Source organism: Hyaena hyaena, unplaced genomic scaffold (genome assembly GCF_003009895.1).
Source record: "Hyaena hyaena isolate Hyena2069 unplaced genomic scaffold, ASM300989v1 scaffold_53, whole genome shotgun sequence".
NCBI classification, from domain to species: domain Eukaryota; kingdom Metazoa; phylum Chordata; class Mammalia; order Carnivora; family Hyaenidae; genus Hyaena; species Hyaena hyaena.
Genome location: NW_024080686.1, coordinates 726,411 through 738,590, shown reverse-complemented (window position 1 = coordinate 738,590; position 12,180 = coordinate 726,411). Strand labels below are relative to the sequence as shown.

At 45.9% G+C, this 12,180-nt stretch overlaps 1 protein-coding gene across 5 annotated transcripts in view; it reads left to right on the top strand.

The window, feature by feature from the left end:
* Positions 1-2,223, top strand: part of KIDINS220 (kinase D interacting substrate 220) — a 101,783-nt gene extending 99,560 nt beyond the window's left edge. For 3 of the 5 annotated variants that reach the window (XM_039231074.1, XM_039231073.1, XM_039231070.1), the window contains 2 exons: positions 558-614; positions 1,445-1,889. In XM_039231074.1, the coding sequence (XP_039087005.1) occupies positions 558-608 (51 nt within the window). In that variant the 3' untranslated portion in view covers positions 609-614; positions 1,445-1,889. Of the gene's footprint in view, positions 1-557; positions 615-1,444; positions 1,890-2,038 lie in introns of those variants that run through there. The other 2 variants (XM_039231071.1, XM_039231072.1) reach the window with 2 other exon arrangements.
* The last annotated feature ends 9,957 nt before the right edge of the window (positions 2,224-12,180 follow it).

The window sequence follows — 12,180 nt, the reverse complement described above, 5'->3', positions numbered from 1 at the left end:
AGAAGTATCTTAGAATTTTGAAATCTCTGAATTCCTGGCTCACTCTTGAAGTAATCAACAGACCTGCCCAGAAAAGAGAGAACCGGAGAGCATGATTTCCCTTTACTTTACGGATGGGTGATGTTGAGGGAAAAGCAGGGAAAGGGGAAGGTGCGATAAAGTCAGCTTCCTTGGCAAACACTTGCGGCTGAACCTCTCCGCTCCTTTGTTCCCCACCTGCCCTTCTACACATATGCTGACACCTGGCAGGAGGGAGAAACAGACGGGGAACCTTCTTGCTCGGGGTAGGGCTGAGGGGGGCGGGCTGTTGGAAATGCTTGCAGTTTTAATCTCCAGATTGTGGTGCCCCCTACCATCTCCCTACCGCATAATTTCAAGCAGAGGCCACAATTGTGCAAATTAATTGGAAAGCAGAAATTTATATATAACAGTGAGCCCACACTGGATGGTCTTTTAATGGTTCCTCACTTCAGAAAGGTTGAGAATCCTTGGTTGAGACTAATTAACTAGAAAGAGAAGCTAAAATCTTACATGATTTTAAACCCTTTCATGTCTAGGAAGAAAATGCTGCCCTTGAGATAGATACATCTTCAGAGGATCCAATTTAAACTAAGGTATGTAAAAAAAAAAAAAAAATTAGTTTTCAAATTCAACTAGTTTTAAGCCAGTGGTTGCCAACAGTTCTCACCAGTTAGAGAATTTATATTCTTCCTGCTTTAAGAAACCGAGTTAAGTAAGTAACCTCTGAAGCCCTCGCTGGAAAGTGAGTCATACCCCCTACATGGCCAAGGCTTTTTTACATAAAATTACTAGTAAAGCACAGCCTGGGTTGACACCATCATGATGCGCTGTGCCCACCTTGGTCTCACTTGGGCGGAGAGGACTTCCTGAGTGGAGCTTGGGTGGCTCATATGATTAGCTCCATCCTGAATTTCCAGTTACAGCGAGGCATTAAGAAAATAAAGAATTTATAAGAATAAAAGGGTGCATGGAGATGGAAGAGATTATTCCGAGATTCTTATTAGAAGTCAATAAAAATGTCAATGATTGTATCTCACTGGGGTGAAGACAGAAGTTGGAAAGAACATGAATTACATAAAACTGTACAGTAAAGGCAATGTGATTGCTTTAAAGCACACAGAGTATCCCGAATGTGCCTGTGGAGTATGATCTGAGGCGAAATCTAGTTTTTGTAGTGCTCTTTAGTGATAGACATCAGGAGTCCTGTCTCAGTTTTGCTGAGATTTAATGAAACAGGAAATAATACATTCAACTGAACTATTAAAACTGGAATAAATGAAAATTTTAAGAAAGAATATGGCACAATATGCTCCATATTCAAATTGAGAAGCCGTTTGAAATAATTAAGATCGCCTCAATTACCCACTATCATTCTCTAATCCTAACATAGAACTTGTACTTATTTACCTTGTTTTCTTTCAAGGCAACAGGGGTCTAGATCTTAGTACCCTGCCCGTAGGCCATTTCTCGTGACAATTCGGTTAGCTTCTCACAGTCGGCTCCTCAACCAAACATAATGGGGTAAGGAAGACACCACGGATTACCACTCAGTAATCCTGCCACCCTGTCGCTGGAGAAGAGAGATGGGCTCACCTCTACCAGTTTTCTTTGTTCCCAGTAGTTGTAAAATCTGAATTAGTTTTAATGAAGTGTTCCGTTTATACAATTTTAGATAAAAGCCCAAATGTATAGCAAAAAGCATGTAAATGAATTCAACGTAACCTAACATTTCATGTCTTGTAGCATCTTCTTGGTCAAGTATCTAATAAAAAGTTAGACTGTTGTTCTCAAAATTACAGCTCCTGACACTAGTACTTTTTTAGGTATGTTTCCGAGAGTTCGTACACAGCATATTGTTACAGTTAATGCACATTAAAGTCTCTGTATTTTGAGTTCTTTGCATTTTTCTTCCTCTACCTTTTGCCCAAGTTCTTTTCACTCTTTTTTTTGGTCTTAAGTTTTGTTTTTTGTTTTTGTTTTTTACATTCTTCTATATTCATCCTATTTTACCATAAAGCATTCCCTTAGAGCAGCAGATTGGGAAAGACCCTCGACTCTTTTTAGACCAAATCTTGGCTTTCAGCCAGCGGACGTTCAGTCAGCACTTGGCAAGTGAGTGAATAAAGTCTACCGTGAACTGGAAGAGGCTGTCCACACACCCCAGGCTGCGTCTTAAATACACCAAACTGGGAGAACCTGGGCGGCCCAGTCGGTTGAGCGTCTGGCTTCGGCTCAGGTCACGATCTCACGGTTTGTGGATATGAGCCCCGCGTCGGGCTCTCTGCTGTCAGCTCGGAGCCTGCTTTGGATCCTCTGTCTCCCTCTCTCTGTCCCTCCCGCCCCCCTCTCAAAAATAAATAAACATAAACGTTTTTAAAACCTGAATTGGAAATGCTTTTGCGCTGTGGCTCATGCCAAGGTCCTGGCAGGCCCCACCCTCCCCATCACTTTATGCCGCCTGCTACCCGTCTGGCCCCTAAGCTTTCCTGTTTGTGACTCTGGGAGTCTGTCAGGCTTTGTTAAAGTCTCCCAGGGAAGGAGCTCCACGGCCCATCTCAGTGAGCGCCATCCCTTTAAAGTGCTAGGCTGCGTGCTCCATGCGAATGTATTTTTAATCCTCTCAAGCCCTTTGTTTAGACCTCGGTGGAGATGCCCATCTTATAAATGAACATAATTGTAGAGTCAGATTAAAATGCTTCGCTCTACATTTTACTCTAGGACGTTGGAAATATTTCCAGGTGTGACTCAGCACGCACACGTTTTCTCTGACCCCCGTGGGGCTCATCATTATAATGAGGACCTTCTATGGGGGCCGTTCCCAGAGAATCTGGTCTGTAGGTTTACCCACCTGCAGCTGGGTCTTCCTGCCTTTCTTCCAGGAGGATTATTTACCGTGTGCCCCGGCCACCCCTCCTCGCTCTCTGCTGTGTCTCTGTCTCCGGTGGGCCACTGTAAGTGTGACCAACACTGAGCGTGTTATTCTGGGATCCTATCCGGAATACTTCATACACGAGCCGGCCACCATGTGTTGTTTGAAGATTTCTGTAGTAACTAAGGTAGACAAAACTGTAACAACCCCCAAATCTCACTGACTCAATACAGTTGAGGTTTATTTCTTATTCCTATGACAGTTCACTGTCACCTAAGTTGGCATAAAGCCCTTCATCTGTGGCTTCACCCGGCTCCAAGGCTTCAGAGTCCTCTGTCCATCTCGCACATTCCTTGGACACACGGGAGCAGAGGAGGGGGAGGACCACACGCCTGAGTAAGCTCCGTCCAGGCCAGGAGGTGGTGGTGTAGGCGTACTTGCATTGGCCTTCCTAAGTCACGTGCTAGCGCTCAGCCGCAAGGGAGGCTGGGAGTCAGGTGAGCTGTGTGCCCTGCAGGAAAAGCCAACGTTTCGGTGAGCACGTAGGAGTCTTTGCACTTGAGATACTTGATGTGGATTATCTGTGGCAGATTAAACACTGTGACTCATCTTGTTTTCAACGTTAACGGCAGTCAGTTCTTTTTGTTGACATCACTTTTAAATTTTACTTTGTATGTGGTTTTCCTTCTGGTAGAGAAGTCTGTTAAAATCATAACACCTCACCTAGAAGGATTTTAGGGGCGGGTGGTTTTCAGTTGGCCAGTTCTTTCTATGCCTCCAAGAAATGTAACAGATTTGTAACGTGGAGCGGATTGCAGGGAGAATTAAGCAAGGTTACGAATGGAAAAAGAATAGTCTCACAACTGCCCTAGAATGCTGTCTACCCAAAGACTCTTCAGGTCATCCAGAATCTGCCCGACTTTCTGTTGCTAGAAATTCTTTGAACTTTCTTCCTCCTGGTTCAGGGCCACAGCAACCCCTGGTGGCTTTTCCTTGTACCTGAGATGTGGCAGGAGGTGGTGCTGGGAGCCCCCTCCCCCGCCCCACACACACCCCTTCCCCAGGCTGGGCCTGGTAGTTGCCAGAAGCCAGGCCCCTGTTAGCAACTACTCCTCATTGGGAACATAGAGCCCCCACCCTTAGAAGTCAGTGGAAAATTAGACTTTAGGTCCACAATTTTGTTTTCAAACAAACCCTTCTGTAGCCTAACTCTGTTGACCACTTTACAGTTTTTTCCCATCAGCATTTCATCGATCCTAAGATGCACTTTTTTTCACATTGTGACCTTTCCGAACCATCTTCACAACCAACAGCATCAATGGCAGCATCGTTCCTTAATGTTTCCTAAGGTAACGACACCTCCTCCCGTTGACAAGGTTTTGTTTGGATTGATAAAACACAATATTATTTTAATATATGGCATGGTCATGTTTAAATGCACTTTAAGCCATAGCACTGGGCTGGTGATGACTTATATGTCACCGACCTCTGGAAGTCAACATTTATGTTGAATATTTGTGTTATCAGTCACTACTCAGCCTGTATTCATTCTAGATATTTAAAGTATTGTTATGCATTTATTATAATAAAATAACTTACATTTATTGAGTACACATTATGCACCTGACAATGTTCTAAGAGCTCGACACGTATTAACTGATTTAATCCTCACAACAACTTCATAAAGTAATTACTATTATTCTCAATTTGCACATGAGAAACTGAGTGACAGAGAGACGCAGGTCACACAGCAATGAGGTGCTGGGTCTGGGATCCAAGCCCCGGCAAGGTGGCTCTAGAAGGCTCACTCTTCGGGCTACGTTTATCTTTATTGTTCTTTAGTTAGGGATGGGCCACTTCCTACATTTTCCAAGAGAGATCTTAATTTAGCTTTATTTGCTGCGTATCATCATTGTCTATTTATTTTTTTAAATGTTTTTATTTTTTTTTTGAGAGAGACAGAGAGAGACTGAGAGTGGGGGAGGGGCAGAGAGAGAAGGAGACACAGAATCCAAAGCAGGCTCCAGGCTCTGAGCTGTCAGCCCAGAACCCAACGTGGGGCTCGAACCCAAGAACCGTGAGATCATGACCTGAGCTGAAGTCAGATGCTTAACCCACTGAGCCACCTAGGCGCCCATCTTTATTTGTTTTTAAAATAGGGTTTGAGGTCTCTCAAACAGCTGTTTTATTTCAGAAAGATAGAGATATAAAAAAAAATCTATAGTCTTGTAAATTACATTTATAGAGAAAAAAATTTTAACATCAAACATCTTTGTTCCTACTAAATATTTTGGAACAATGTTGGAGTTTTGGTTAAAAATTTATTAACTTAAAAAAAATCTTTTATTCCGGTATATTGATGGATTAGACCACTACATTAAAGTTTTGCACGTAATGTTGAACATATTCATTCTATTTTCAGTCTTACTGTGATATGGCTTTCTTATGCTTGCTCTTTTATATGTCTATTGTCAGTATTCTGTATTAGATTATAATCCTAAAGACTACAATATGTATTTTTCTTTATATCCTATTATTGAACAGAATTAATGCTTAATAAATGTCAATAGATAAGTAATATATGTCTATTTAAAAATCATTATTAATGCAGTAGAGTTTTTTTCACTGATTCTAGTCACTGCTTCCTTTTTTTAAAAATTAATTTATTTTTGAGAAAGAGGGTACAATCGGGGAGGGGCAGAGAAATGGAGAGAGAGAGAACCCCAAGCAGGCTCTACACTGTCCGTGCAGAGCCTGACACAGGGCTCGAATTCATAAATCGTAAGATCATGAAGATCACATCAGCTGAAGTCGGACGTTTCACCAGCTGAGCCACCCAGGCGCCCCTGGTCACTGCCCCTGAGAAGAGAAGACAGGAGACTAGGCAGTGCTGGACTCTGGTCCTGAGAGTAGGCAAGAAGCCAGTAGACACCAGGGACATCGGGCAGCCAGTGGTTTGAGGTGGGGGCATGTGACAATCTAGGTCCAGGTCATTATCTGCCTAATAATTTGAGTGCTTCGTGGAGTCAGGTGCTGTTAAAAGTACTTCACACGGGCCAGCTCCTTATTCTAACCAGCTGATGAAGTAGATACTATTATTATCCCCTGTTAACAGACATGGAGACTGAAATGCAGGAAGTTATAACCTTTACATAAACATACATGCACTATATTTTTATATCAGTTCCTTAAAACACTGGCATTATTATTATTATTATCTTTGCTTTTGAGAAAATTGAAGATTTGGGGGTTTGAGATCCATCCCACCTCCGCCCCCCCACCCCCAGTCACCCAGCAAGCAAAGAGAACAAAAGCACCAAGTCTGGTCTTCCGACAGATCTGGTGATTTTCCCATCACACAGCACACACGCAGCCTGCTTCTCTTCCCCCAGTGCCTGCGCTGGGCCCCGCGTGCGCCCCTGACGTTTCTGCTGTCCATGCTCCCTCGTCGTAGAAAACGGTAGTGGAGAGTAGTAATCATGTCTGAGTCTTCATGCTCAGCTGCATGAATCCCAGGTTTTCCACAGAAGCTCTGCGTCCTTCCTCCCCACTGTTCCCCTGACCCGGGGCCGCCTGGGTGCTAGGCAGTCACGTGCTCCAGATCTGCAGGCCATCCCGGACCTTCTGACCCTCGCGTGTCTCAGAACGAATCCCCCGTCTGGCTACACCATCCTCCCAGACAGGATCTTCTGAGCTGAACTCTGCCCGCTTGGCATACACGACGAGCGTGAAATATTTAAACGTGTGTGTGTGTGTGTGTGTGTGAGCACCCACACACTTGCACACAAACGCATGCGCTTGTATTAAAATTCTACCTTACAAGAGAGCTACTTTGATTACACCCATTGCCAAATTGGTGGGTTGGCTGGACAGTCCATCACAGGTGAAACACAGAACTGAGTCGCAGGGCTTGAGTTATAGGCCCGGCTCTGCTGTTTATCAGATGGCCATTTCTTTGTCCACCTTAGCGGCTTCATCTACCAAAAACATAAATGATGGAGGAATTGGTCACTGGTGCTACGTCCCCAGAGCTTATCATGTGTCAGTCACTTGCAAACATTAGTTCTCTGATCTTTGCAATAATATTGAGGGACGGATATTCTCCCTCCATTACAAACAGGGGAACTAGAGCTGAGAGAAGTTAAAAACTTCGCCCAGTGTCTTGTGACGTGTGAGAGCAGAAATTTGAGTTCCGGTCTGACACCAAAGCCAATGACTACCCCGGCCACCCCTCCGCCTGTCCGAGGCTGTGCGTGCACGCGGCCACGCAGCACACAGACTGCAAACGCTGTGGTGGTTTGGTCTAGCTCCCTCGTGTTCACTGATGGGGGAATTATAAAGCGATCCTGTTATTACGGGCGTTTCTGTGCTGCGCAGAACGGTGGGCTTGCGCTCACTTTCAGCTTCTTTTATCTCTCTCTCTCCTTCATCTGTGCCATACCCAAGTGCCGCTGACTGGGTGGCTTGCAGTCAACCGAAATTTGTGTCTCGGTCCTGGGGCTGAAGTCCAAGATCACGGTGCCAGCCTGGTCAGGTCCTGGCAGAGCCCTCTTGGGGCTTGCAGACGCCGACTGCGCCTTGCTATCCTCTTACGGTAGAGAGTCGGGGAGGAAGTGACCTCTCTTGTGACTCTTATGAGGGCACAAACCCCATCATACGGGTTTTGAGGGGATGCATTCTGGTCATAAAATCTTCCTCTGGACCATCTTCTGGCTAGTAGAGCCCGCTTTTTGTCATTAGACCTCGTGAGTGCTGACCAGTGTTCACCACGGGCAGAAACTGTCTCCCGCCTTCCTGCTATCGGGTCCTCCTGACTTCCGGCGTGCGGTCAGTGCTGGTGCCAGAAGTTTCCAGCACCTGCCTCTGCACCTGAGATGGAAGGTCAGCCCTCCTAGGCCGGCGGATGGATTTATCTGCCCCCCCACCCCCACCCCCCACCCCAGGGGAAAGACGGTGTGGTCCCAGCGATGTGGGCTCCAGCCAGACTTAGGTCCGGAAAGTGTCTCATCGTGGACTCACTCCCCAGTCAGGATCCGTCCTGCATCTGGTCGCTCATCGCTGGAAGCAAGGTGATCTTTCCTCCAGGACCTGCAGGCACGATTCCAACTTCAAAGCAGCCAATGTATCTTCCAGAAGTAGAGCTCCAGCCCCTCGTGCCTTCCAGGGGGATGGGGGATGGGGCTGAAGGTTCCATGCTTCTAATCGTGGCTTGGTCCTTCTGGTGACCAGCCCCATTCCGCGGCCATCCAGGAGCCTGCCGAGAGTCACCTCGTTAGAACAAGATGCTCCTCTCCCCCAGGAAATTCCAGGGGATTTAGGAGCTCTGTCAGAACTGGGTCAAAGATCAAATATATATGTTTCTCATTATGCTACAGTAATAAAGCAAAATTAACGTAGCCACAACGAGGTTAAGAAATAGAAACTGCCAATATCTTTGAAGCTTTTTGTGTGTCTCTTCTGGAAGTCCCCCCAAAGTACTATTCCTTTGCTTGAAGTCTCCCCTCCTGGTTCAGCTTTACAGCTTTACCACTTAGCATGTCTCCTGGAACCGTTTTATCTGCTTTTGATCTCATAGAAATAAAATCGTCCAGGGGCGCCTGGGTGGCTGAGTCGGTTAAGTCTCCGACTTTGGCTTAAGGCTTGATCTCTCAGTCTGTGGGTTCAAGCCCCGCATCAGTCTCTGTGCTGACAGCACAGAACCCGCTTCGGCTTCTGTGTCTCCCTCTCTCCCTGCCCCTCCCCCACTTGTGCTCTGTCTCTCAAAAATAAATAAATGTTAAAAAATTTTAAAAAGAAATAAAATCATGCATAGTATATGTATGTGATTTGCTTATGTATGACTATTTTGATCTCCTATAAATAAAATCATTGTTAGTATTCACCCTTGACTTGCTTTTTCCGTTGAACGGTGTGGGGTTTATCTCTACTGCCGTCCATAGTTATAATTCACTAATTGTTACTGAAGAATAGTATTCTATTCTATAAGCACTGAAAACTTATTGGATTACCTTATTGGATATTGGATTGTTTCCAATTTTATTGCAATGTTTGTGTTTCTCCCCCCTCCTCGTATACATGTGCAAGAGTCCGGGCTTTTTTAATATTTTTATTTATTTATTTTATCTCTCTAGGATAGAGAGAGACAGCGTGAACAGGGGAGGGCCAGAGAGAGGGAGACACAGACTCTGAAACAGGCTCCAGGCTCCGAGCTGGCAGTCAGCACAGAGCCGGACGCGGGGCTCGAACCCACAAACCGCGAGATCATGACCTAAGCGAAAGTCGGACGCTTAACCGACTAAGCCACTCAGGCGCCCCGAGTCCGGGCTTTTTATGTGCAAATTTCCGTGTTTGAGTTATTAAAAAAAAAAACATGTATTTTTGTAATGAGAAGAATACCGCAAACAGAAAAGACTCTTCTATGCTTATTATATCTCTAAACCTCCCTGGGGTAAGTCTATGTCCAGACTAGTGACAATCATGAGCTCTTAACAAGGATATCAGGAGCGGGGAGCAAATGACAGCCCAAGAAACTGCCAGTTGGACACAGACCAACACTGGGACCTTCCGTCTTGGAAGGAGGCAAGGGGCAAGGCGCTGTGAGCCAAGCCATTGGCCTTGTGATAGGTGTGACCAGGAGAGCGTGCGTGTGCCCCGCACGCCCTGCAGTCCCAGACCTCCGCTTCCTCCAGCATCAGAGGAACCGTCTGCCCACACGCGGGCGGTCCCCCCCGTGCAGGCGGGCTAACACAGAACTCAGCACTGTCCCCCAAGCCCACTTTCCCTGCCGTGGTTTCCTCCTTGTCATTTGTGCCGTAATTATCTCCTTCCTCGGGCTCAGACATTGAGTTATCTTTGCCGCCTGTGTCTCCCATTCCCTCACCCCACCAGTCACCAAGCTCTTAGCTGTTCTCTGTAGTGTCTCTCCAGACTGTCCCTTTAGGGTCCCTTCACCTGGAATCTAGCCCCCACCATACCCTGCCTCCCACACCTTCCCTTCGTCATTACAGTCTGCACACAAATACCGACGGGGCCTCCGAAAACACGGAGTTCATCATTTTCTGCTCAACAGCGGTGATGCGTCTCCTGCCACCCAAGTATCCAATTCTAGTGAGCCTCCATGGACGCTCAGGGCCCCTCGAAGCATGGCCCCAACTTACTCCTGTGCAAATCAGCCTCTCAGCTAAGGGTCGGCCACTTTCCTGGATTTTCCTGAGGATTGTAAAGAGCTGCACAAAACTAAACTCACAGGCGGCCCTTATTTTTGTGGGTTTGTCCACCCTCCGTCCCATTCAAGTGCCTGCCCTTCTCTTCCTCACAAGCCGAAATGCTCTACCTTCTCGACACAGTATCTCCTACTGAAGTGCAGTTGTTTGGAGTTTCCCTTAAAACTCAGACACTTTTCACAACCCAAGAGCGTGTTCGTTTGTGCCTCCCTGTATGCAGCCCCCACCGAAGACAAGGCACTGGGACATGCGTCAAACTCGCAACTTGGTGTTTAGCAAATTAACAGTGTTTATTACTGAAGGAGCTGCAATAAATGGAAAAATGATTGAATCTCAAAAATCTTAGATAAATTTGATGAATGATAGATGATTAGGAATGCCATCTTCTTACTTATGGAAGCGGAGGAGTCCTGAGCTTAACCACACACAGAAGCATGAAGCTCTCCAAAGAAACCTGAAAAGATTTAGGTCTAACACCCTTAATTTGCAGATTAAAAAATCAGATTCGGAGTATTTTCCCAGCACGTCGTGACTTGTTTCGACTTTCAGTGGCATCGATCTCTATATTGTCTAAACCAGTCTTGTTCTAATAGCCTTAACACATGGAGGAATGCATCACAATGCATTGGCCTAAAAAGAATAGGCCATTAGTTGGAGTGAAGAAAATCCACCAACATGTGAAGTCAATTTTTCACGTAAAATGTAAACACATAACGAGAGATCTGATTGGACATAAATGACATCAAAGGCGAGACTGTGACCCTGAAAATTAAACCAGGTATAGATGATGGCCGAGGATTGCCCAAGTGAACAGGGAGGCCGTGACATGGTCATGTTAGAGGCGAGAGCTGTGATTCTAGCACGGGGACCCGTGCCAGGAGAAGAGTCAACTTTTGAGAGCATGTTCTGAAGAGTCAACAAGTCACATGTTCTGAAGGACAACTTGAACACAAGGTAAGACTTTAAAAAGATCTGTACCACGCATTTGAATGACAAGAGGAGAAAGCAACGGCTTAGCATTTGTTCCGGTCATTCAAAGGAAACTGGACAAAAATAGCCATGGGTTTGAGGAAAACAGTAATTGGTGATGAGAGATGGTATTTTCTGCTTGACCCAGAAACAAAATGTCAAAGTTTGCCCTGGAAAATTACAACATTCCCGATATCCCCCCAAACCACACACGTCAAAATCACAAATCAAGAGCAAGTTGCTTTGCCTCTCTGCCATCCATGGGATCGTTCAAACTGGAAGTCAAAAGTCCATCCATCCCGTCACACACACACACACACACACACACACACACACACACACACACACACACGCCGAGGGTCCGCGGGCTGCTTCACAAAGCGGAGAGCTGAACGGAATCCGTTGGGTTTCACCACATACAGGACCCAGCCGAACAGTTTCTGACCAAAATCTGTCACCGAATTTCTCTGACTTCAGCCTTTCCCTGGATGTTTGTGGAAGGCTGGTTATGTGAGGATGTTAGCAAGTATTACACAAAAAACTGGATTTGTGGTCCAATGAGTTTCGAAAAACTCAATCGAATGGGTTCCTCTGTTACATAATTTATTAAACCTTACAATGTATATTTGGAAACTTCCAGAAGATGGAACGGCATGCAGTCTCTTCCAAATATATCCTTCCCCAGGCCCTTTTTCCCTTGAGCAGGGTGCAGGACTGTATTCTGTAGAACATCCTGTAAAGAGCCTTTATTCACTGAGGTCTTTCCTCCAAATGCCTTTTGGAAACTTCAGTAAAGCAAATCTGTCACTGAGCTTATTCAAAAACTTATGCTGCTCCTGTGGAAATGATTTCCGGCCAAGGCTCGTCTTTGGAGCATAAGACATTTGTTTGGGTGAGTCTAAGTCCTTGGGCACCAGATAAGAAAGAGCACGATCACGGGCAGTTCTTTCCTCGCCGTCCTGACGCATCAGCTTGCAAGGACAGGAGCCCAGGAAGGGGGGGACGCGGTGAGTGAGTTCAACACAGACTGCAGTCTCAAGGCAGGGAGACAAGCCGTATCCCATGTTTGGCCTGAAGAGAAGAGAGCGGGTGTGCAGG